Source organism: Colletotrichum lupini, chromosome 9, assembly GCF_023278565.1.
Source record: "Colletotrichum lupini chromosome 9, complete sequence".
In the NCBI taxonomy this organism is placed as follows: Eukaryota; Fungi; Ascomycota; class Sordariomycetes; order Glomerellales; family Glomerellaceae; genus Colletotrichum; species Colletotrichum lupini.
The window spans coordinates 1,949,212-1,969,905 of NC_064682.1; the positions used below are offsets into that span (position 1 = coordinate 1,949,212).

The 20,694-nt window shown below is 54.0% G+C and overlaps 9 protein-coding genes across 9 annotated transcripts; 6 read left to right on the forward strand and 3 right to left on the reverse strand.

Annotated features, from left to right (window-relative positions):
* Positions 1 to 1,150: 1,150 nt before the first annotated feature.
* On the forward strand, positions 1,151 to 2,339 carry CLUP02_16485 (uncharacterized protein; the record flags this gene model as incomplete). The annotated part of the gene is made up of 5 exons (XM_049295407.1): positions 1,151 to 1,382; positions 1,488 to 1,932; positions 2,059 to 2,112; positions 2,203 to 2,241; positions 2,306 to 2,339. The coding sequence occupies 5 exons, from the start codon at positions 1,151 to 1,153 to the stop codon at positions 2,337 to 2,339; spliced, it is 804 nt and encodes a 267-aa protein (XP_049152554.1).
* A 254-nt stretch (positions 2,340 to 2,593) lies between these two features.
* On the forward strand, positions 2,594 to 4,124 carry CLUP02_16486 (uncharacterized protein; the record flags this gene model as incomplete). The annotated part of the gene is made up of 2 exons (XM_049295408.1): positions 2,594 to 3,354; positions 3,410 to 4,124. 2 exons carry the CDS (start codon positions 2,594 to 2,596, stop codon positions 4,122 to 4,124), a joined length of 1,476 nt encoding a protein of 491 aa, XP_049152555.1.
* Positions 4,125 to 4,162: 38 nt separating this feature from the next.
* On the forward strand, positions 4,163 to 5,119 carry CLUP02_16487 (uncharacterized protein; the record flags this gene model as incomplete). The annotated part of the gene is made up of 5 exons (XM_049295409.1): positions 4,163 to 4,185; positions 4,344 to 4,391; positions 4,469 to 4,577; positions 4,655 to 4,826; positions 4,929 to 5,119. The coding sequence occupies 5 exons, from the start codon at positions 4,163 to 4,165 to the stop codon at positions 5,117 to 5,119; spliced, it is 543 nt and encodes a 180-aa protein (XP_049152556.1).
* A 48-nt stretch (positions 5,120 to 5,167) lies between these two features.
* Positions 5,168 to 6,757, forward strand: CLUP02_16488 (FAD binding domain-containing protein; the record flags this gene model as incomplete). Its single annotated transcript, XM_049295410.1, has 1 exon — positions 5,168 to 6,757. One exon carries the CDS (start codon positions 5,168 to 5,170, stop codon positions 6,755 to 6,757), a length of 1,590 nt encoding a protein of 529 aa, XP_049152557.1.
* A 301-nt stretch (positions 6,758 to 7,058) lies between these two features.
* CLUP02_16489 (hydroxymethylglutaryl-CoA synthase) lies at positions 7,059 to 9,848 on the reverse strand (the record flags this gene model as incomplete). The annotated part of the gene is made up of 9 exons (XM_049295411.1): positions 7,059 to 7,289; positions 7,346 to 7,471; positions 7,536 to 8,626; positions 8,689 to 8,791; positions 8,822 to 8,944; positions 9,045 to 9,162; positions 9,214 to 9,468; positions 9,524 to 9,654; positions 9,756 to 9,848. 9 exons carry the CDS (start codon positions 9,846 to 9,848, stop codon positions 7,059 to 7,061), a joined length of 2,271 nt encoding a protein of 756 aa, XP_049152558.1.
* Positions 9,849 to 9,896: 48 nt separating this feature from the next.
* CLUP02_16490 (uncharacterized protein) lies at positions 9,897 to 11,059 on the forward strand (the record flags this gene model as incomplete). The annotated part of the gene is made up of 6 exons (XM_049295412.1): positions 9,897 to 10,159; positions 10,234 to 10,298; positions 10,368 to 10,582; positions 10,638 to 10,666; positions 10,753 to 10,977; positions 11,023 to 11,059. The coding sequence occupies 6 exons, from the start codon at positions 9,897 to 9,899 to the stop codon at positions 11,057 to 11,059; spliced, it is 834 nt and encodes a 277-aa protein (XP_049152559.1).
* Positions 11,060 to 11,190: 131 nt separating this feature from the next.
* Positions 11,191 to 13,558, forward strand: CLUP02_16491 (uncharacterized protein; the record flags this gene model as incomplete). The annotated part of the gene is made up of 12 exons (XM_049295413.1): positions 11,191 to 11,436; positions 11,497 to 11,617; positions 11,693 to 11,824; positions 11,858 to 11,955; positions 12,048 to 12,250; positions 12,312 to 12,506; positions 12,542 to 12,616; positions 12,674 to 12,724; positions 12,809 to 12,946; positions 12,997 to 13,204; positions 13,275 to 13,332; positions 13,410 to 13,558. The coding sequence occupies 12 exons, from the start codon at positions 11,191 to 11,193 to the stop codon at positions 13,556 to 13,558; spliced, it is 1,674 nt and encodes a 557-aa protein (XP_049152560.1).
* A 307-nt stretch (positions 13,559 to 13,865) lies between these two features.
* Positions 13,866 to 16,574, reverse strand: CLUP02_16492 (uncharacterized protein; the record flags this gene model as incomplete). The annotated part of the gene is made up of 12 exons (XM_049295414.1): positions 13,866 to 13,921; positions 13,981 to 14,104; positions 14,166 to 14,363; positions 14,439 to 14,469; positions 14,505 to 14,932; positions 14,985 to 15,058; positions 15,107 to 15,229; positions 15,275 to 15,333; positions 15,475 to 15,522; positions 16,182 to 16,234; positions 16,318 to 16,353; positions 16,476 to 16,574. The coding sequence occupies 12 exons, from the start codon at positions 16,572 to 16,574 to the stop codon at positions 13,866 to 13,868; spliced, it is 1,329 nt and encodes a 442-aa protein (XP_049152561.1).
* A 727-nt stretch (positions 16,575 to 17,301) lies between these two features.
* CLUP02_16493 (uncharacterized protein) lies at positions 17,302 to 19,377 on the reverse strand (the record flags this gene model as incomplete). Its single annotated transcript, XM_049295415.1, has 2 exons — positions 17,302 to 17,409; positions 17,734 to 19,377. 2 exons carry the CDS (start codon positions 19,375 to 19,377, stop codon positions 17,302 to 17,304), a joined length of 1,752 nt encoding a protein of 583 aa, XP_049152562.1.
* Positions 19,378 to 20,694: the final 1,317 nt, after the last annotated feature.

The window sequence follows — 20,694 nt, forward strand, 5'->3', positions numbered from 1 at the left end:
GTGTTTTGCATGGGCTGGTCGCTATCTCGGGTGTTGCCATAGTTGTCCCGTAAGCGAGGAGGGTCTCGCGGGGGTGAAAAGGTTCGTTGGCGAGTGTGGGTGTGCGTGTCAACGTCTCACCGCGAAATGAGCCCGTCTCATTCACTTTTAGTACTTTTACTGCCAGATGAAAAGCGTTCATAGATGGGCCAGGCTGTCACGCAGTCAGTTTCAAGAGTCGATTACGACAGACTAATTGGCAATGTGCAGTTTGAGAGGATCCGCATAGATGCTGGTCAAGCAGAGATGAAAGAGAACGTGAGTATTGAGCGAGACTGTAGAAAGCGAGGCAGGTACAAATAGCTGCAAAACGCAGGTATCTGGCGATCTTCGCAAGCTCGACTGAAATGGGGTGGCGTCGCCCGATAGTGTTGCGGGAGCGCGCCTGAACGCCGGGGGTCCACTGCCGGAGCCGTAGGATTGGGTGCATTTCTTCTTCCATCTAAGCGACGTTAATCATCCGAGAGGGGCTAGAAAACTAAAAACGGAGCATGAGAGCATGGGTTTTAGTGTCTTGTGTGGGATGTGGTGTCTCTTTTCTTTCGTGAGTCGCGCTTGATTCAGCAACGGGCGCAGATCTCACTCTAATAGTATACCACAACGAAGCTTGAAGCTCCTTGCTTCAACCCACAGACGATGGGTCAGATGTTTGAGGAGCAGAGTGAAGAATGCAGGGTTAGGATGAGGGGTGAGAGAAGGTTGAAGTGAGTATCTGAACTTCTGAAGGGTGGATAAGCAAGCATCTCTCAGTCTAAAATGCCAGCCACCTCGAAGCATGGCGGATTGCTCCGAGCAGTAGCTTTGTGCAAGCCTTAACGTGGCTTCAAGGTACATTGTAAGTAAGGGAAGTATCAGTTGTCAACCACATGGAGGAGGCCTTCGGAGCAAATGTCAAAGAGTGTTTTAATGTCAAACACTGACACATTCATCTTTCCCCTCCTCCATCTAACTAAGTATCTGAACATGAAGGCAGGAGGGGGAAAAAAAAAAAAAAAAAAGGAAACCGCCCAGCTTTGGTGCGAAACGTATGCCCCGCGACATCTAGTCAGGAATACGGAGTAAGGCAGAACCGTAGACAGCACTGGAGCGGGCCGAAGAACAAGCAACGAACATGTTCCACCCTTTTCCGCAACAATTTCCTCTTTTGACCGTTCTTGCGGAGCGAACAACAGCAACCCCCCTGGAAGCCGCCGCTGCTGATGAAGCAAAAGCCAACGACCCTCATCTTTTCTTGCGGCTTGCCGACCGTCTGGTCTTTTGCCTCCTTACCAGCAACGGTAATACTCAAAACATGACGCCTGCCAGGCTCATCCCCGCCACTGCATCTGCCATCTCAATCAACAGTCTCTCTCTCCCTGAAGGACGGGCTGAAGCCTAAGGTAGCCGTGTGCTGCTCAGAAGTTAATACCAAGTCCTAGGTACCTTACGTGCTTACCTAGTTGATTCAGACTACTTTCTCATCAACCGTCCACTCACGGCTTCTGGAACGCTTCGCATTGCGCTGGGCTTCCTCGTGAGTGTCGTCCTACGCGCCACTCATATCCAATCTTCGCCCTCCTTCGGCCCCTCGGCCTCTTCTAACCCTCCACTCCATCCATCATTGCTGCTGGAATTGCTCCGAAACCCCAATGGATTAAGAATTTGGAGTGACCATGAGGATATTCCCCAATTTGGAGAACTATCCTCTCTAGGGATACAACACCATTACACTAGTAGCCTTTGGCACATGATGCAAGGGTTAAAGCGGGAAGCTAACGGCGAGGGTAAAACTTGCCTTAGACCGCTGCACATCCGTTTGATGGCCACAAGCGATCACTCGAGGGAAAATCCCATCAACCGAGGCACCTTTTGGGCTAACCGACATGTCATCGATTTGTCTGCCATACACCTGAGGTAGGCAATTCGCCTTAGTTGCCAACGAAGCATCCCCAGCCTCGTTGGCTTTCTTTTAATTATCCAGTATTCTTTTTAGTTTCTTACTTTGGCTCATGTTGCGGACACTTGTGGGCTACCATCCAGTTACCGTTACATTTGTTTTCACTCCATTCTAGTTCTTCCCATCCTCCTTGTACCGTGACAGAGCGCAAACACGTTCCCGCTTTCCCCACAACAGCAACTATTCCCATCCACACCACGCACACACACACATACAACACTCCACAGCAAGCTTCCTCAGCTTACCCTGTCTTCTCTTCGACCTTGGTACCCTGCTCCTAGAGGCTAGATACATCCCCTCTCCAAGGGACCGCTGATCCGTACGGTGAAGTGTGCGTGTGAGTCTGAGTGGACTCCAAATCTGATGGCCAGGGGGGTCCCGCAACCAATTCCCTACTCATCTGAACATCCTGTTGGCCCCTAGTCCTTGACCGTTGCTACCTTCTATCGACAGATTGCAGCCTTCTTTTGCTGGAGTAGCGTGTGTTGTTGCTGGTGTTTCAATCACGTCAGGCATAGTAGCCGTCTTGGCCTTGACCCTTCACTTGCTTCTTCTTCTCTTATATATCCCTTGACCAGGCCGTTGCCTATTTTCCCTCTCCCTCCCTTTTTTTTAGCCATGTCCCGATCATCCTTCGACTATCCGAATCCTCTCAATATGGACCCTGCCCAGTTCAAGCTGCTGTTGTCGTTGCTGCCCAAAGTGCCCTTGATAACACGGGTAGCACTGCTTCATGTTCTACACTTGTCAAAGTCATCCCAGTACCTAGACCTACGGAGCGATCTCATCATCTCGGTGCTACGTTCATACCTTCAGCCAGCCAAGTTGCGCTCCATCACGTCCACGCAGAAGCTCGCGAACCGTGATAGCGGCGTCAAGGGGAGGATATGGGTTTCCACATACGCCAGCCCCGTGCCGCCAGAAACCGACGTGCGCGACGCCATCATCGGGATCATACAGTCAACCAGGGCACCAGATACTCCAGAATTCAAGCTGCGACTGCCGGATATCGTGCCAGTGGAGGCCGAGTGGACGGGCTACCGTGCCGGTGCGACGGAAGAGGAGCGGCCGCCCGCGATTGGGGAGAAGGACAAGTTTGAAAAGCTACAGAAGGAGGTTACCAGCCCGCTGACGGTGTTGTACCTTCACGGAGGAGCGTACTATCTCTGCGACCCGGCGACTCACCGACCAGCTACGAAAAAGATTGCCAAGTTGACTGGAGGCCGCGTGTACTCAGTGCGGTACCGCCTGGCTCCGCAGAACCCCTTCCCGTCGGCTCTGCTAGACGCCTTGGTTTCCTATTTGACTCTGCTATACCCGCCACCCGATGCCTACCACCAAGCCGTCGACCCGAAACATATCGTCGTTGCTGGAGACAGGTGAGTAAATCTCAATCGTCAGGAGGAAGTCGGTGTGCTAATCAACATGTTATAGTGCCGGGGGCAACTTGAGTCTATCTCTGCTACAACTCCTCCTCGAGCTGCGCAGACAGAATCGAAAGATTCGCTGGCTGGGCGAGGAGAGAGAAATCCCCTTACCCGCGGGACTCGCACTCAACTCACCGTGGATGGACATCACGCAAAGCTCGCCCAGCTGGGACGCCAACGGAGAATTCGATTACCTGCCCACAGGCGAAGTCTACGCAAAATACAACCCGCCCCCCTGCGAAGCCTGGCCCGCGAAACCGCCCCGGACAAACATGTACGCCGACGACGACCTCCTCGCGCATCCCTTGGTGACGCTCCTGATGAGCCGCAGCTGGGCGGGCGCGCCACCCGTGTACATCTGCACGGGGTGGGAGTTGCTGGCGGACGAGGACAAGTACATGGCGCGCAAGCTGCACCAGGACGGCGTGCCCGTGGTCTTTGAGGAGTACGAGGGGATGCCGCACTGCTTCGCGCTGATCCTGACAAAGATCCCCAACGCGAGGCGGTGCTTTGAAGGGTGGACCAATTTCATGAAGAGGGCCGTCACGGGCCCGGAGACGATCGATTCCAGGGCGACCTCGATCAAGTCCAAGACGCTGCAGGAGGAGGTTCTCGACTTTGAGTCGTTAAGTGCCGTGAGCGCTGAGGACGTGCAGAAGAGGGTTCTCGCCAAGAAGGAGACGACATTGGCGGCTGCGCCAGAGACTGCGGCGAAACTCTAGATCCCACCAGGAGCAAAGGGGTAGGGAGAGTCGCGTCGATGTCTGATGATGAGCTTTACCGGTGTTCGATGAAAGAGGAGAGAGATCACTAATGATTTTTGCATATTCAACATCAGACCATGTAATTATTTAAACGCCTCATGAAAAAAGGAATGATAATAGGGCGAGCAATTGCACAAATCAAAATAAGATAACTTCGCACAGAAAACGAGACTCGAGCGTGTCCGTACTCGCCCTCCTTGCTGGGATCATCCTGTTAAACAAGCAGTGGACGGATCTCCAAAGCCAAGAAGATTATTCTTGTCCGCCCCGTTCTAGGAGCTATCTAGTATCACATGCGAAAGGGGCCAACGAAACGCGTATCACGAATACGGAGGTTTCTGTGCGCTGATCCACGCGTTCGTGACGATTGACGAGTCGGGAAATGCTCGGGCCGTGTTGCAGTGCAGCAAGGTGAGAGAGGGCGGATTTGTTAAAGATCTCACCTCACACACCAATGTTGTGTTTGCTGCATCGGCAACGGGCCGCAGCTCGTCGTGTCACCCTTCGCCTTGATGAAATTCTCCGAGAATCCAGAGGCTCCAGCGTCGAGTGACACCGGAAGGTCGTTCACTCACTCTCACAGACTCAAAAACCCACCCCTGGGGATTGAAGATTTCAGATTGATCCCCCAGAGTGTAGAGGTTGAAGATGGCGTTAATGGTTGAGGCTGGAGCTACCCCTGCACCGAACAGCTCCGGGTAAGGTAGCATCCCCTGTCAGAACCTTGATTAGATACATGCGGGTGAGCTAAGGCACCTACAGCCCCGAAAACGTGGCGCTGCGGCGCCAGCGCAACGTCTGGAAAAATCTCACCTCACATCCGAAATCTCATTGGCATAGCTCTCACTCACATCTCATTCTCACCCTCACCCCGTGTTGGATGTGAACACACAGAGATCTCACCAAGATCTCACAAGAAACTCGATCAAGAAGGGCGAGAGAGCTCACGGTGAATCATTCATATAGTATAGGGGACAGGCACGACTAATAACGAGTTCACAATGGAGCGCCACAAGAAGACCGTCTCCAAGATCGCCGCCGCGGTGCGGTCCTTCTTCGACCGCAAGGAACCCTACCGCATCTTCCACGGCTCGACAAACAGCACCCGCCCCTTCCGCCGCGACCGCGTCGTCGACATCTCGGCCCTCGGCAGCGTCCTCGAGGTCAACAAGGCCCGCCGCACCGCCCTCGTCGAGCCAAACGTCCCCATGGACCGCCTCGTTGAGGGCACCCTCCGCCACGGCCTCATCCCCCCCGTCGTCATGGAGTTCCCCGGCATCACCGCCGGCGGCGGCTACGCCGGCACCGCGGGCGAGTCCTCGAGCTTCAAGCACGGCTTCTTCGACGACACCATCAACGAGGTCGAAATGGTCCTCGCCGACGGCCAGGTCGTCCGCGCCAACCGGACCAACGAGCGGGCCGACCTGTTCCGCGGCGCTGCGGGAGCCGTCGGCACCCTCGGCGTTACCACCATGATTGAGCTGCAGCTCGTCGAGGCCAAGAAGTACGTAAAGACGACGTACCACCGCACCCACAGCGTCGCCGAGGCCGTCGAGACCGTTCAGGCCGAGACGCTCAACGCCGAAAACGACTACGTCGACGGCATCCTCTTCTCCAAGGACCACGGCGTCGTCATCACCGGCAAGCTGACGGACGAGATCCCCGAGGACCGCAAGCCGCAGACTTTCAGCGGCGCCTGGGACCCCTGGTTCTACCTGCACGTCAAAGACCGCACCCTCACCGCCGGCTCCGCCAACAGCGAGGCGTCGACAGTAGCGACGACATCCTCGTCCGCCGTGGTCGACTACGTGCCCCTGGCCGAGTACCTCTTCCGCTACGACCGCGCCGGCTTCTGGGTCGGCGCTGCCGCCTTCGATTACTTCAAGTACGTCCCCTTCACGCGCTTCACCCGCTGGTTCCTCGACGACTTCCTGCACACGCGCATGCTCTACCGCGCCCTCCACGGCAGCGGCGAGTCGGCCCGCTTCGTCGTCCAGGACCTCGCCCTCCCCTACAAGAACGCCGAGCGCTTCGTCGACTACACGGCCGAGAACTTTGGCATCTGGCCCCTCTGGCTCTGTCCCTTGAAGCAGACCGCCCCGCCCACGTTCCACCCGCACACGGGCGAGGTCGAGACCTTGCCCGCCGCTGAGGGAAGCAGCAGCAGCGGCAGCAGTACGGTAACGGCCCCCAAACCGATGCTCAACATCGGCCTCTGGGGCTGGGGCCCCTCTGACCCGGCCGAATTCGTCACCAAGAACCGCGCCCTCGAGCACAAGCTCCGCGAGCTGGGCGGCATGAAGTGGCTGTACGCGCACACGTACTACACCGAAGACGAGTTCTGGCAGGCCTACAACAACAAGAGCTGGTACGAGGCCCTTCGCGAAAAGTACAACGCAACGACGCTGCCGACCGTGTACAACAAGGTCAAGGTCGACGTCGAGGCCCGCAAGGGTGAGAAGAAGGGCTGGCGCGACGTCGTAAAGTCCAAGCCGCCCATTGGCGGTCTGTATGGTATCTACAAGGCTATCCAGAGCAAGGATTACCATTTGCACCGCCGGGCCGAGTGGAAGTGGAAGGGTGACAAATGAAGAGAAGTAGAAATGTACGAGTAGGAAGGTGAGGCCGCATCACATAATGGATGTGACTAGTGATTCTCATTGTCGGGCGTAGATCATGTCGGAAACGGCCGCGTATATTACCCATAGATTGCCATGTGTGGCATGTATTAGTAGTGTAGCATCATTAGCATCACAGCCAACCGCAAAAGGGGGGCCTTGGGCATTTTGGCATAGACGCGAGATTATAAAAACGAATTTTGGAAACATTTAGCACAAAGACTTGCGGCACATGAGAATCTGAGAGTAATATAACATGATTCAATTCATTCGTCTATTCTTCCAGCTTCATTCGTCCTAATGGACGCTCAAATACGGCTATCTGGCCTGGTATATACAATGCCCCTATTGCGAGGTGCATTCCAAGCGCCGATTCCTCTCTCACGACAGAATCTCCGTCTGTCGTGGCCGGCGGCGTCTCTGTATTTCCTCCTCTGATTAAAGTACGTAATGCTGGCCGTGCTCCTTCAGCTCTCATGCTGTCGCAGGATCTATGCAGCCACCTCTATTTGTTTCGCAATTCCAAGATGAAAAAAGTCATTGTCGGTTTCATGCCTTGACGCTGTAGGAACGCTGGAACTTGTCGTTAACCTTCTCCAGGTAGTATGTACCGGGGGTGATGGTGGAGGCGTCACCCTTGGGGGTGAAGTCCTTCTGGAGGTGAGCCTGGTGGCGGAGGTCGCAGAACTGGAGAGATGTTGTCAGTAAATTCTCACTTGGGGGCATTGCATTGGGGAAGGAAATTGCTTACAGCCTCGTAGGTCTCGGGGGCAAGCTTGGTGCGGGCCTCGAGTCTGGCGGGAATGTCGAGCACCTTGGCGAGAGGAGTGACGTCTCCGTTGATGCGGAAAGACAGGAAGCTAGCAGCCAGACCGGAGCCGTAGCTGAAGACACCAACGCGCTTGTCCTTGAGAGTGGCAGCGTCAACGTAGGAGAGCAAGCTGGCAATACCGCCCCAAACGGAACCGCAGTACATGTTGCCGAGGAGAGTGGCGACCTGGGCACCAGGAGCGACTCTCTCCTGGTACTTCTTCTTGGTGAGACCCATGAAGGTCTTCTCGACGACCTTGTCGGTCAGCGACTTCTCGTAGTCCATGTCGCGGAGCTCGGGGGCGACCTCGGCGAAGACGGGTGAGTCGGCATCGGCGAGGTAGTCGTGGTAGAGCAGGCGAGCGTACGACTTGGCGACGAGCTTGCAGTTGGGAGCGTGGAAGGAGAAGTAGTCGAATCTGTCAAGGCTGGTCTTGGGGATCTTGGACTCTCCGTTGGTGGCTCCGCTGCCGTTGGCGTGGCCGTTGGCAGCCTTGGCGAGCTTGGCCTCACGCTTGTTGTACTCGCGGTAGGCAGCATCCAGAGCCTTGGTGTAGCAGGTCAAGGAGTAGTGACCATCGACGTAGGGGTACTCGCTGGTGAGGTCGGGCTTGTAGAAATCGTAGACGTGGGACATATAGGTACCACGCAGACCAGGCTCCAGAACAACGGGAGCGTTGGGGCCAACAAGCATGGCGACTGCGCCAGCGCCTCCAGTGGGGCGGGCGTTACCCTTGGCGTAGAGGGCAATGTCACCAGCGACAACAATGGCATCACGGCCGTCCCAGGCGGAAGACTCGATCCAGTTGACAGAGTTAAGGAAGGCGTTGGTACCTCCGTAGCAGGCGTTGACAGTGTCGACACCCTCAATGTTGGTGTTCTCGCCGAAGAGTTGCATGAGCACAGTCTTGACGGACTTGGACTTGTCCAGGAGAGTCTCAGTGCCGACTTCGAGGCGACCAATGGAGTTGGTGTCAATGTTGTACTTCTTGATCAGGTTGGAGGTGACGGTCAAAGCGAAGGAGTAGATGTCTACAAAAAGCGCGACAGATTAGAGCAAGCACCGGGTTTAGGGAGAAGCAGGCGGAGCTCACCCTCGCGGTCGTCGCAGAAGGCCATCTTGGTCTGACCAAGGCCGATGGTGTACTTGCCGGCGCTGACGCCATCGAAAGTCTCAAGCTCGGTTTGCTCGACATACTAGACGACGGGAAGCAAACAGGTCAGTACAATGCTCTCAGAATCTTGTGAGAGCTTCAACAAGGAGCGGGCTTTTAACCCGCCCGAGCCTGGGGTGGGAGATTGAGGAGGGGTAATTCTGGCAGTGCTGGCGTGTGGATTGCGATTTCGGCGCTGAGGGGCAGAGCGCGGATTTTTTTTTTCTCTCCCCTTTCGCTCTCCCTCTTCCAGCAATTTGGCGGTGGCGCAAAAAAAAAAGCATGGTGAGACCAACCTGGTTGGGGAAGTAGATTTCGATGGCCTTGATGCCAATGTTCTCAGGTCTGGAAGCCATTTTGGGCGGCGCGATCGAGCAGATTGTGATTTTGGGAGAATTGAAGTCTACGAAAAGACTGAAGGGTTAGCCAGAAAGACTTATTTTTGAACTCCCAAACACCATTCACCGCCGTTTCAACGCGCCTGGCAAACAGGTCGCCAAAGGTGCCCAATATGCAGAATCAGGACAAGGATGTTCCAGCACCAAGGAGGGGACGGGAAGAAGAGGGGGAGGGGCAGTGAATTCGGGCCCAACGCACCTATTGGTAGAGGGTGGTCGTCTTTCCGTGAAGGACCAAAGTGTGTGTTGGAGAGAGTTTGGGAGGATTAGGAGGACGAGGAAGGAAGAGTAGGAGGGAGTAAGAAGAAGAGGAGGGAAGAAGCTATGAATGAGAAGAAATCAGGAGAGGGAGGCAGTGGGTAAAAAGATGTTGGGACGGAGACGAACGGGAGGCAGCAGCAGCAGTAGTAACAGCAAGAAGAGGGTCCAGAGGTCGAAGTGGTGCCGTGGTGGAAGGGGCGTTTATCTTTTTTTTCTTAATTCTCTTCTTCTGTTTATTCCCACTGCCCTGCAGATGATAGGAGCAGACTAATGGCGGCATAGGCAAAAAAAAAGGTACGGGGGAGTGATTTAATATTAAATCCCCACTGACGTCGCAACACACCATACAGCCAGACCATTGACCAAGGGCGAAAACGAGCTAGGTATCCGTTGAAGGGTGGGATCATAGTCATACTCATACACCACAGGTTCATGGACCATAGACCACGGAGGGAATGGATGTACACCCGACTACTTCCTAGACGCGGGATGGGAGGGGACTGGTGCTACGAGTACAAGTTCTGGTCTGAACTGCTGCGACTGCGACTGGAACTGGACGCGCATCAACAAGTAGCAACATCCCAGGCCAAGTATAGCCACCCGCTGTCCGGCGTCTACCTCGGACAGGAAAGACCATTCGCTCACTCTCCCCGTCTGCATTACCTTCCCTGGACAGCAACAGTAACGAGACGCCCGAAACCCCCGGTGGGAAAGAGCCCAGGAACGAACACCGGTGGCGGCGCAGACTGGCAGTGTGCGACCTGGACTTGTGTGACAACCGGTGGCTTGGGTTGGGGAAGAGGGAGTGTGCGGGCTGCGCGCGCAGTCAATTCGGTGCAATGCCCAGCCCGATCCAGGTTTCCGAAGATTTATCCCTCCGAATGAGCGCATGTATCCGTACTTAGTCTTGCTTCAAGCTGTCTGCGTGCTGATCTGCCTGTATAACTTTTCAATATCGAGTCATCTGCTCTGTGGTATTCTCGACTGAACAATGTGATGATGTTGCCGTATTCCGAACAATTAAGATTGGAAGCCAGGACCCTTGGAGACAAGGTACTGCTATCGTTATCATGCTTATCTGGCGCTGCGCCAACGACCCTTCCTCTTCTTGCCTCGCCTCGCCTCGACTGCGGACTCGGCGCGTTCGCAAACTTGGCGTATCTCTCTTCACCTCGGTCTGCACTAGCACACGTTTGCCTTGGCGTTGGAGAATTGTCTTGTTTGTTCTAGCAGCGGCATGACGAGGTGTACAAGTACAAGTAGCAAACGTTCTCTGTAAGCTAAGGTAATTAGCAGCTCGCTACATACCCAGGTGAGGCGAGAGATCAACGACATATCGCGCCAGGGAAATTGAGACACCGATAACCCTGACAAGTCGGTTGGATGGTCTGTTGGGCCTATTGAGTCGGCTGCCATGTTTCCAAGCTTGCCAAAGATATCTGTTCGGTATTGTATCGCTTGAGCTGAAGCTTAACACAGCAACAAAACATCAACACAACGGAGGAGGAGAGGACCCCGGTAGGCCTGGTAAAGTAGATAAGGTTGCGACGGACCCTGCGTCCGGAATGCAGTGAGGTCGTACAAGCACAATGCCCGACTGACAAGAAACATGCAGGAAGAAACACACTCGTGGTGCTGCTGCTGCTGAATGATTGATGGATCGAGTTGGAGGGGGACGGTGCTCTACTGTGTGGGTGGGCAGGAACCTCACCACCTCACCTTCCGTTGTGTGCCCGGTGAGAAGGAAGGCAAATCTTACTTATGGTACCATCACCGCCAAAAGATGGGAAATGGCGTTTCCCAGGTCCCCCCTCCCCCTCACCCCCTCCATCCATCGGTACGTACCTGCCTGAACATTTTCGCATCGCATCGTCTTCGCCCACCTCATTCGGAATGTCTGGTGGGGTCCAAGTACAGTCAAGCGGGGCCGAAAGCCAAAAGGTACCTTATCAATCTGCCCCTCCATCAAAGGTACCATTTCGATGGATACTTTCAAGAGGCAAGTTTGACTTGCGACAAGTACCCAGCTGTACCTTGCCGAGCTCTCGCACACACTTTTCTCCATCGGAGTGATGAGATTTTCAAACAGACGAAAAGAGTCTTCCGTCCTGCTTCTCTGCTCAGCTTTGGCTCAGAGCTGGATCGCTACCTGGCCAAAGCAAGACGGACGGCATCTCGGAACGAAGCGTTTGATGCCTGTCTATCCGACTGTCGCGGCATCAGCCTTGCACGACGGATAGCTCCCTTATTGCAAGCAAAGAGAGTATCTGAATAGGCCACCAAAGCTTTCTCGAGACAGCTCAAGCTCGTCTGCACTGAGACATGGAAACGGCTCAACGTGGTGAGAGACTTTTTCCCCCTCCAGCCCCGCGGTTACCCCCTTCCGTACCTTGGCGTCGCCTGTCTCAAGTACGGAGGTATTGGCGTAAAACATGTGAAGTGACAAGCAGGTTGGCAGGAGTCAGTACACGGAGAGATGCAGAGATCGAGGTACTTGATAACATGGCAGGCCTTGTACTTTGCTTCTAGTGCTCCGAGAATGCTTCGTGTTCCATATATTGAGGATCCACTGGACCGGGCCGCAGACGCTTCTTGAGGCCAGCAACGCGGCAATTAGAAGCATGCTGCGTGCCATGGCAGCCAGAAGAAGTTCAAGGGTCAAATAGGCTGAACAGGCGGTGCAAGCCAGCCATCCGAGGAACGCAATCGGCAGCCCTGAGGCGCTTATTCGACATTTCGCTCATGATCTTGGTCATTGAAGCAGGAGATTCAATACAAGTTCAGGGGACCAGTTGTCACACAGCAACTCAAGCTCGAACGACAACAAGACCCATTCGTCAGGCGTCAGTTCGAAGTCCCTCAAGTAAAAAGACCCCGTGCAACTCCAGCGGTTTCTCGTCGAAGAAGGAAAGTTCTGGTAGGGCAGGGCTTCTTACGTCAGGGCAATATTCGCTCGCCTCTGCCCCTCATCTCTCACTCTATCACGGAAGGCGAATCGCATGACCCCGCCAGTTGCGGAAAGATTGCGGATACTCTTTGGGGCTTTTCTGCAACGACGGCAGCTGCAGAGAATCATTCTTTCACTCGGCGGCATATACTGTGCAGTAAGTGCGCCTGGCTTCTCAGGTCCCCAGACTTGGCCAGGGCGTCATCCAGGATGAGACGCTGCGCTTGCCCCGAGGCGTGCATCCAGAACTGCAGTTGATTTGGTCAAGTTCTAATTAGGATTAGCCCCTTCTGCTCGTTGACGATTCATCGTTTGATAGCTCCATCTTCAACAACACCACGGCCATCTCTGGCGTTGACTCGCTAAGCTTGTTCAGTCTAGCTTGATGCAAAACGGCCATGCATCCCGATGTTGACATTTCCAATTTGCTTTTCGCCGACAGGAATTTGCCTAGTCGTACTACCAATACCATTCACCAAGCAGCTAGAGCGAGCACAGGCACAGGCACGGAAGAGTCTTATGGGAACACAAAAAGGCACAGGCACATGCGTCTGACTGCAGAACTGCAAGGGCAGCAAGCAGCTTACCAGGCGTGCTAGGGTAACGGAAGACTAAGGGCTGACAGGCAGGCCAGTCACCAAGCCACCGCATCGCGGAAAATCCAAACACAACTACGAGGCTTCATTCTCACCACCATAACCACGTGTTATTGGTGATGGTGTTCGCGTACATCGTGGCTGAGCTTCCTGTCCTCGCCATACCCACGTTGGGGAGCAGGTGCAAGGCCCGGCCAAAACTCCGCAGAGACCAGAGACAAGCGAACAAACTAAATAAGATTCGCACAGATTTCGTTCGTGCCGCATGTGCGCATCTCGTCAGCGACAAGCATGTCGACATTTAGACCCTGTACAACTGGACAGTTTCGCCTCGCCAGACGCACATCGATACGTAAGAAGAAAGAGGGAATAAACAAGAGACGTGAGACCTTTTCTGGGGATCACATCCTTGCAGCCCATCTCTCTCCCACCAACCCCATACTCTGAACTCCGACTGAGTGACTGGCGGTTGCTACTCCGTACACAGTAGATCGACTGCGACCAAGATATGGTATGGCATCCCACGCTTTCAACCTCGCATCGCCGCGTCGGTCCTCCGAACGATGGCCCCTCCCGGCGGATATCCACAATGGGACCGCCCCGCGTAACGACATGTCACAAGCAGCTGGCGGCTGGCCCCTTCTCGTAGTCTCTCTCTTCAGCCTCGAACTCCGAGGCTCTTAGACCGAGCGTGACAACCATCACGTCGTCCAAGAAAAAAATTCTCTTTTTAACCCCTCGTTCTTCATGCCCTGCAACCCGAACCGCACCGCATCGGTCTCGCATCGGCCCTCTTGCCCAGGTTTGCATGGTCCGGCCCCTCCCCTCAGTTTCCAGTTTTCTCCAGTTTAGGAACCGTCGCCATTCCTTGCGCAGCGATCAAATGTACAGCACGGCAAGGCAAGGCAGAGGCACTTACTCGGCACGGACATGGACATCCTTCATCGTCTGAAGATCTTGCCCTTGAAACACTGTCAGATGTATTGTGTCCCCGTTCTATTAGCTCGGGAACCGCATGCATCTAGGACACAACCCATCCAAGGTTTATCGAACCATTGATGATGACACTCTGCCTTAGCTGGCCCGCTTCTCTGCCGCTGAGACCCTAGAGTTGCATCTTCCCCGTTTTCCAGTGACTTGCTTCCAGAAGCCTGCTACGAAGTTGTTGTCAGCATTCGCCTTCCAAACCTTCAGCGCAGACTACGGGTGTAACACAATACAGCTGTCTGTGAATATTATCAACTTAGCATGCGCACTCTGGCACATACGACCATACCTATTGGAAAACTCGGGATCCCGTCCGCTCTCCCATAGATAAGCCAATGAGGGCCGGATTAGTAGTTGGGTCGGTGACGACCAGCGAATACCTGGTGTTGTATGTTTTTGACGTTTTGACCTGTTCTTGCGGGGCATCTTTTTTTAAGGCAGTGTTGTCCCCTCCTAAGCAGCAAATCTTACCTCACATCTCATTGCATTTTCCGCACATACTCTGCCCAGTCCTTCAGGCTTCATTAAGAAACTTCGTCGGGAGTAGTGTGAATGTATATTTTCTACTTATCTCGAAGACCCAGAATAGTCCAACTCGGAATGATGGTAGCGCTTGATTGACTTGCAAGATTCACGCTCCCCGCTGCTCCCCGCTGCTCCCCACGACTGAAATCCCCTTTTGATTCACCTTTGGCAGTATTGTCATGCTTGATAACCCTATATCTAGCATCCTCAGTCTCAAGCCTCCCATGCAGACTTTCCGCAAGCTTCTCTAGCTCCTCGCTCGATGGCGCTCCCTCCACGTAAATCTCGTCTCCCTCCCAGCCACTCAGAGGATAGAACAGTAGAACGATAAGCGAATCCTTCAGTAACGGCATCTGTCTGGTAAAGACGACATCCGCGAGAAATCGGCCCAGTTCAAGCACTCCTACTGCCACGGGGACAGCGAACTTCGCCCGTCGCATTGCGGTTGTCCCCGAGCTCGCTGCTGCGCGCTGTGGACCGCATCTTGATCCCTTCATGAGATTAAGGATGTCAGCCCGGTACAGTAGGTGCTGCATATGCGTCGATCAGTTCGCCGTCGCTTTGTTGGTGGCTCGGTTTCCTGGGCGTTCTCCGTGCTCAGTCTTGAGGATATACTATAGTAAGCTGGGCTAGCCGGTCGTCACTGTCCTCGTGATGTGTCCGTCTCTCCCGGTCGAATGCCTCGAAGACGTCGGCATCGTAGGGGTTGTTCTTGTCAGTGTCAATCCTCTCGTGGAACTGAAGGACGGGTCCGGCAACTGCGGCGACTGCGATATCCCAGTATCAATCCGAAGTGGGTGGCTTCGACAGACTGACATCCGGGGATGATTGCTGACGCTCCGGCTTCTTCGTTATCGGCACATGGGCGTTACTATAGAGTAGACGATCAACGTCATGGCAAAATATTTCAGTAGATAGAGGCGTAGGCAGAGTTGTCCATTGATATTCGCATATCACTCGGAGTCAGCTGGTCATCTCATATAGCGTCCTCACGATAAATCAGCTCGTCTACGTGTTGTCGATAGGAATCCAGGAGATATTGTTCTTGCCGTTATTGGTACTCCATCCTCATCATATGGCCGACGTCTGAATATAGAAGGATCCCAGATCCTATAAGAAACGCGGACTACGTGTGATTATAAAGCTCGGAACGAGACAGCAGCCTGGTAAGAATTACACAAGTCGGCCAAGCAATGCCATGATACACTGGTCCCAAGCTAGATAAGCTTCGGTTAAAAATCAGGTCATTATGCACATTGCTACAGTTAAGCCCAATGTCGCCGTCTAAATATCGACTCAACATTACGAGAGAACAGACTAAGCTTACGTATATACGAAAGGGTCGTTCACGCACGAGACGACGGAGATATGGTCAAGCCTTCTCATGACAAACATAACATTGCGAATTGTTACAAAGGCCTCTGACAATTTATCTCACAAAGTTCCTTTCTTTCATCAATGTATCGTACCTCTCAACAACAGATGTGTGATACGGAATGCATATCCCCTCACTATGTAGTCTGCTTGCTTGCTATTAGTTATAAGTTGGTCGATGAGCTTCCCGCTATTTTGGATTATGTTAGGCACTTGTTCCGAGTAGACCTGCCTCATATTATAAGGAACAAGTTGCGCGGGCCTGAAGACTACGGTCTGTATTTACAATGGGTCTAAGAAGCCTGGTGAAGATTACACAAGCTGGTAATCGGTGACAAAACTCACCATCTTCTCCAAGTGACACCTGAGTAAGCAAACGTATGGACACGAGAGAAGTACTATGGGGCCGATAGGCTCAGAATCGAATAGATTTCTGGAGACCCTTGGCTCATGGCCTAATTCTATGTTAAGCTCGTGCTACTTGAGATACGGTGAGGAATCCCTTGAAAGCAGAGATCTGACGACCATGTTTCGCAGCCTTTGCCCTTATCCCTTTCTTTTAGGCTTGAGGTGGAGAAATCAGACGATGATTCCTAAGTAGAGTCATTGAAGCTCTTTGCACCGCATAAGTATAGAGACGGTCAGAAGAAGTAGCAAGACGAACATTGATCCACGGCGGAGCCGGAAGTGATAAACCCAGTTTATGAAGGTCGTCTGCAACTTCACTTGAAAGGACATATTGAACGATTTACTTACTCGCATCTTCCGAATGCCGCTGCGGGATCGAGAAACGTGGTCTACTTCTGAATGCGGCCTGACAGAAATGCTCTGCGATATTTACGTACAGCAATGCCTAAAGAAGGGGCAAGTTCTGAAGTTTTGATGATTTCAGTAGAATGCTGCCGGCAGAATGAGTATTCTCTGATCAATGAAGATATCTTCAGGCTGGCCGGATGCGCCCACCCTACGAGGCAGGATTCAGAGGAGACGAGAATGCTCGAGCAACCAGTTTGTGCCTTTAGAGTCCAAATCGACTAAGCTGATGAAGCGACTGAGCACACAGTCGTCAGTTGTTGATGGCAGCCATTGTGGTGCTAGTCCAAACGCGAGCAGGCACGAGGGTTTCTAAGTCTGGCCAACGTTGACAATATCATTTACTTTGTTCAATGGCCTAGATGGTTCGTTGACAATCACAATCTCATTGTATCTTTTTTTATGGCTTGTTTATTCGCCTACTGTTCTACGCTAGAAGATGGACATTAACCATGCATTTCTTTCTAGGCTCGATGAAATCAGAATGAAACCCTTGGAAGATGTAACGCTATGACATGGGATCGCAGTTCTCCTCCGGATCTCCCCATCTAAACCGGCCGCCCGGACGCCGGTTAATGCAAAAGAAGAAGTATACAGAAACGGCAAAGAAACAAACGCCTCAAATACATTGTGGTGCAGGGTTCCAGCTTTCTCAAACCTCCACTGGAGTACCGTAACCCGAGTCTCGCTTTTGCGTGACATCCTCAGCCCCGTGCTCGGCCTTGGCCCCCGAGACCACGACCGGCTCCTCCGCAGTCTTCTTCTCCGAACCCTTGGCGGGGGCCTCCGATTCCGAGCCGGAGCCAGAATCCGAGTCGGAAGAAGATGAATCAGAAGAAGCCGCCTCCTTGTTCTTATTTCGCTTACTCTTCTTGTTCTTCTTCTCCGCCTTACGCTTCTTCTCCCTCTCCTCCTTACGCTTCTCCTTGGCCTCCTTCTCCTTCTCCTCAGCCTCCTCCTTGCGCTTCTTCTCCTCTTCTTCTTTCTGCTTGGCCTCGGCCGCCCGCTTCTCCTCGGCGGCCTTGAGCTCCTTTTCCTTCTTCTCCTTGCGCGTCTCCGTCACCCACTCCGCCGCGCCCGCGACCGCGGCCTCGGCGCTGCGCTTGTGCTTCATGAGGTACCCCTGAATCTCGGCCGGGCTGAACTCGTGCGCGGGGATGCGGGCGACGAAAGTCTCGGAGAGGGCCTCGACGGCGGCTACGATCTCTGCGGTGCGGGCGGCGGCTTGCTCGGCAAGCTTTTTCTTCTTCTCGTCGTCGTCGTCCTCAAGAGCGTCGCCGATCAGTTGCTTGTGCTCCTGGAGGGGCTGGGCGGCAATGTCCTCGTCGCCCTCGAGGGGTGCGTAGATGGCACGGAAGATGGCACCAATGATTTCGCCGTCGGCCAAGGTGAACTTTACAATCTGGTCGACGCGGCCCGGTCGGATGAGGGCCTTGTCGAGCTTCTCGACGTGGTTGGTGGTCATGATCAGGACGCGGCCCTCCTGGCTGGCGACGCCGTCGAGGATGTTGAGCAGACCGGATAGTGAGAGGCGGCCGCTGGTGTTGTTGGCCCCGTTGCCTACGGTCAGTTGGCCGGGCACCATGTCGCCGCTTCCGTCCTTGGCGTCTGCGGCATCGCTACCGGTTCCTGTGCCATTCTCGCGGGTGTGCGTCAGGCCGGCGGTGTCAATGTCCTCCAGGAGGACCACGCACCGCCGGGGCAGCTCGGCGAACAGGGTAGCCAGGTTCTCCTCGTTGGCTGAGATGGAGCTCAGGCTCACGATGTAGATGCGCATCTTGAAGAAGCCGGCCAGGGCGAGCGAGAGCGAGGACTTGCCGGTGCCGGGGGGACCCGTCAGGAGGTAACCCCGGCGCCAGGGGATGCCGCGGTTGGAGTACCACTTGCGAGTCACGGGGGAGAGGTAGTCGGCGACGTCGTCGACGAGCTCCTTCTTGGTCTTCTCGTTGAGGATGACGGTCGAGAAAGGCCGGGAAGTGCGGGCCATGCATCGCTGCCACGTAGGCTCTGTGGTGCCGGCGCGGGTGCTCCCACGGTAGATCATAGTCTTTTGCGAGTCTTTCTTGAGGTACTCGGCGCGGGCCTCCTGGAGGAGCTCCTTGAGGACCCAGGGGTTGCGGCCGAAGCACGAGAGGCTGATCTCCTCGCGCTCGCTGACGACGAGGTAGGAGGCCTGCTCGCGGTTCTGGCTGCGCTTGAAGAGGAGAAGGTGACCGCGGTACCAGAACGAGTGGCTGCCAAAGCTGGGGGTGTAGGCGAGGGGCTTCTTCTTCTGGCCCGAGATCTCGACGAGGCCGCCGTCGGAGGACTCGTCCGACTCCTCCTCCTCCTCGTCCCAGCGCCAGAGGAACCAGGAACGGGAGCTTAGGTTGGTGTTGACAACGAAACGCCGCGAGTTCTTGGCAAACTTTTGGGCGGCGACCCAGGACATGAGGATGTTGTAGATCTCGTCGTCGGTGCGGACTTCGACTGTCGACATGAGGTGCTTCTCGACCTTTTCCCAGAGGTACTCGCTAAAGTACCTCCAGGCAAAGGTGGCGCCGCCGCAGAGGATCACTAGGGGGATATAGACATTTAGGTCGATTCCGAGGTACTTTTGGAAGGCTGTTGTGAAAACGCTGAAGCCTGGGAAGAAGAAGTCCAGCAGTGCCAGTTGAGGAGGAGGCTGAGCCGTGCTGGATGAGGTGTTGATAGAGTCGGCGTAGCCGGTATCTGTGATTGTGTCCATTGTCTGTAAAAGCTGAGAAAATGAGGCCAGCTCGAGGGGAAACAATGTGAGTCTATGTTATACAATCGGTCTGGTTGGGTTGAGATATCTCGTTGATGATAAGAGGTAAGACAGTTGAGATGCTTCCTCTTATAGTGTATAGATTAGAAAGACAAGGAGATGTCGAACTAGTGAAGTGTGTGAAATCTCTAAGTCTTGATTGTGCGAGACGTTTGCTATTTTATATAGCCGAACTACAGAAGAAGATACACACCCATTCACTTGGGAGGCAACCACGTCAACGAGGCGTTCGTGATCACAAGTCTAGCCGGTTAGGCAGGGGTTTTGCAACCACCACATCCAATATGCGGGTCAGTTCGCCGGAACACATCACACACCAATGAGCATAGCCGGCCCAGTAGATTCGGGTCGTCAGCATATGGGAATTTGAGATGGGTCGCTGAGGCCGCCTGTAACAGAGAAGGCGTGAAAAGCATGGTTTGAGTCACTCCGGCTGCGCTAGGATAGCGGTGAGGTAGGGAAAGTCGTGAAAGCAAGTCCTGCTATAACCTTGAGGGTATTTTTTTGCTGGGGAATAAGGAGTTAGGACTTGACGCTAAATGCTAGGCAACATTTGCTGCCTGCGGCTAAGGACTACTACTACGTATTGGGACTTGTAAGGCTGAGTGATGAACATAGAACCTGGTCCGGGGGAAGAAACCCCAGGGCTCTCTTGGATGGCCGGAAATGCGCGGCCCAAGGTCTTAGGTGGATATGGACGAGCCACTAAGGTTTCTGGAATGAGATCTGGGCTAAGTAAGACAGCTACGTTGGTGTTTCTATGCAGTCATCAAAAGTATGGGGATAGATGAGTGGTTCAAGTGAAGGTGGTCCTCGTGAGCCAATGGGGAGAGAAGTGTAGGGAGTGAGACCTGTGTCTACGACAAAACGAAATCGCTTGAATTCGGTTAAACAGACGTTGATTGGCTTGCGAAACGAGCCTTCCACAATGATACCTACCTACATGCTGCGGTAGCTTTCCTGCACGACAGATCAAAAGTGGCGGAGGCCGAGGGTCATTTTTTCTATATGCAAGTACTGCAGTATACGATCTGCCAACTGAGGAAAAGCAGGATATCCACTATCCAGAATGCTACTACATTGCGGCTGAGAAGCAATTGCTGCACAAGTTGCGTAGTCGGAGACGCAGGATCAAGACAATATGGACGCGGTGCTCCGTGAAATGCGTGGATTGAGGCCAACTGTGAAGTCTGTGTGTGGCTGTGGTCTAGACTCCAAAGAGCCGAGGAACAGCGCAGAAATGCTCAGCCACACACT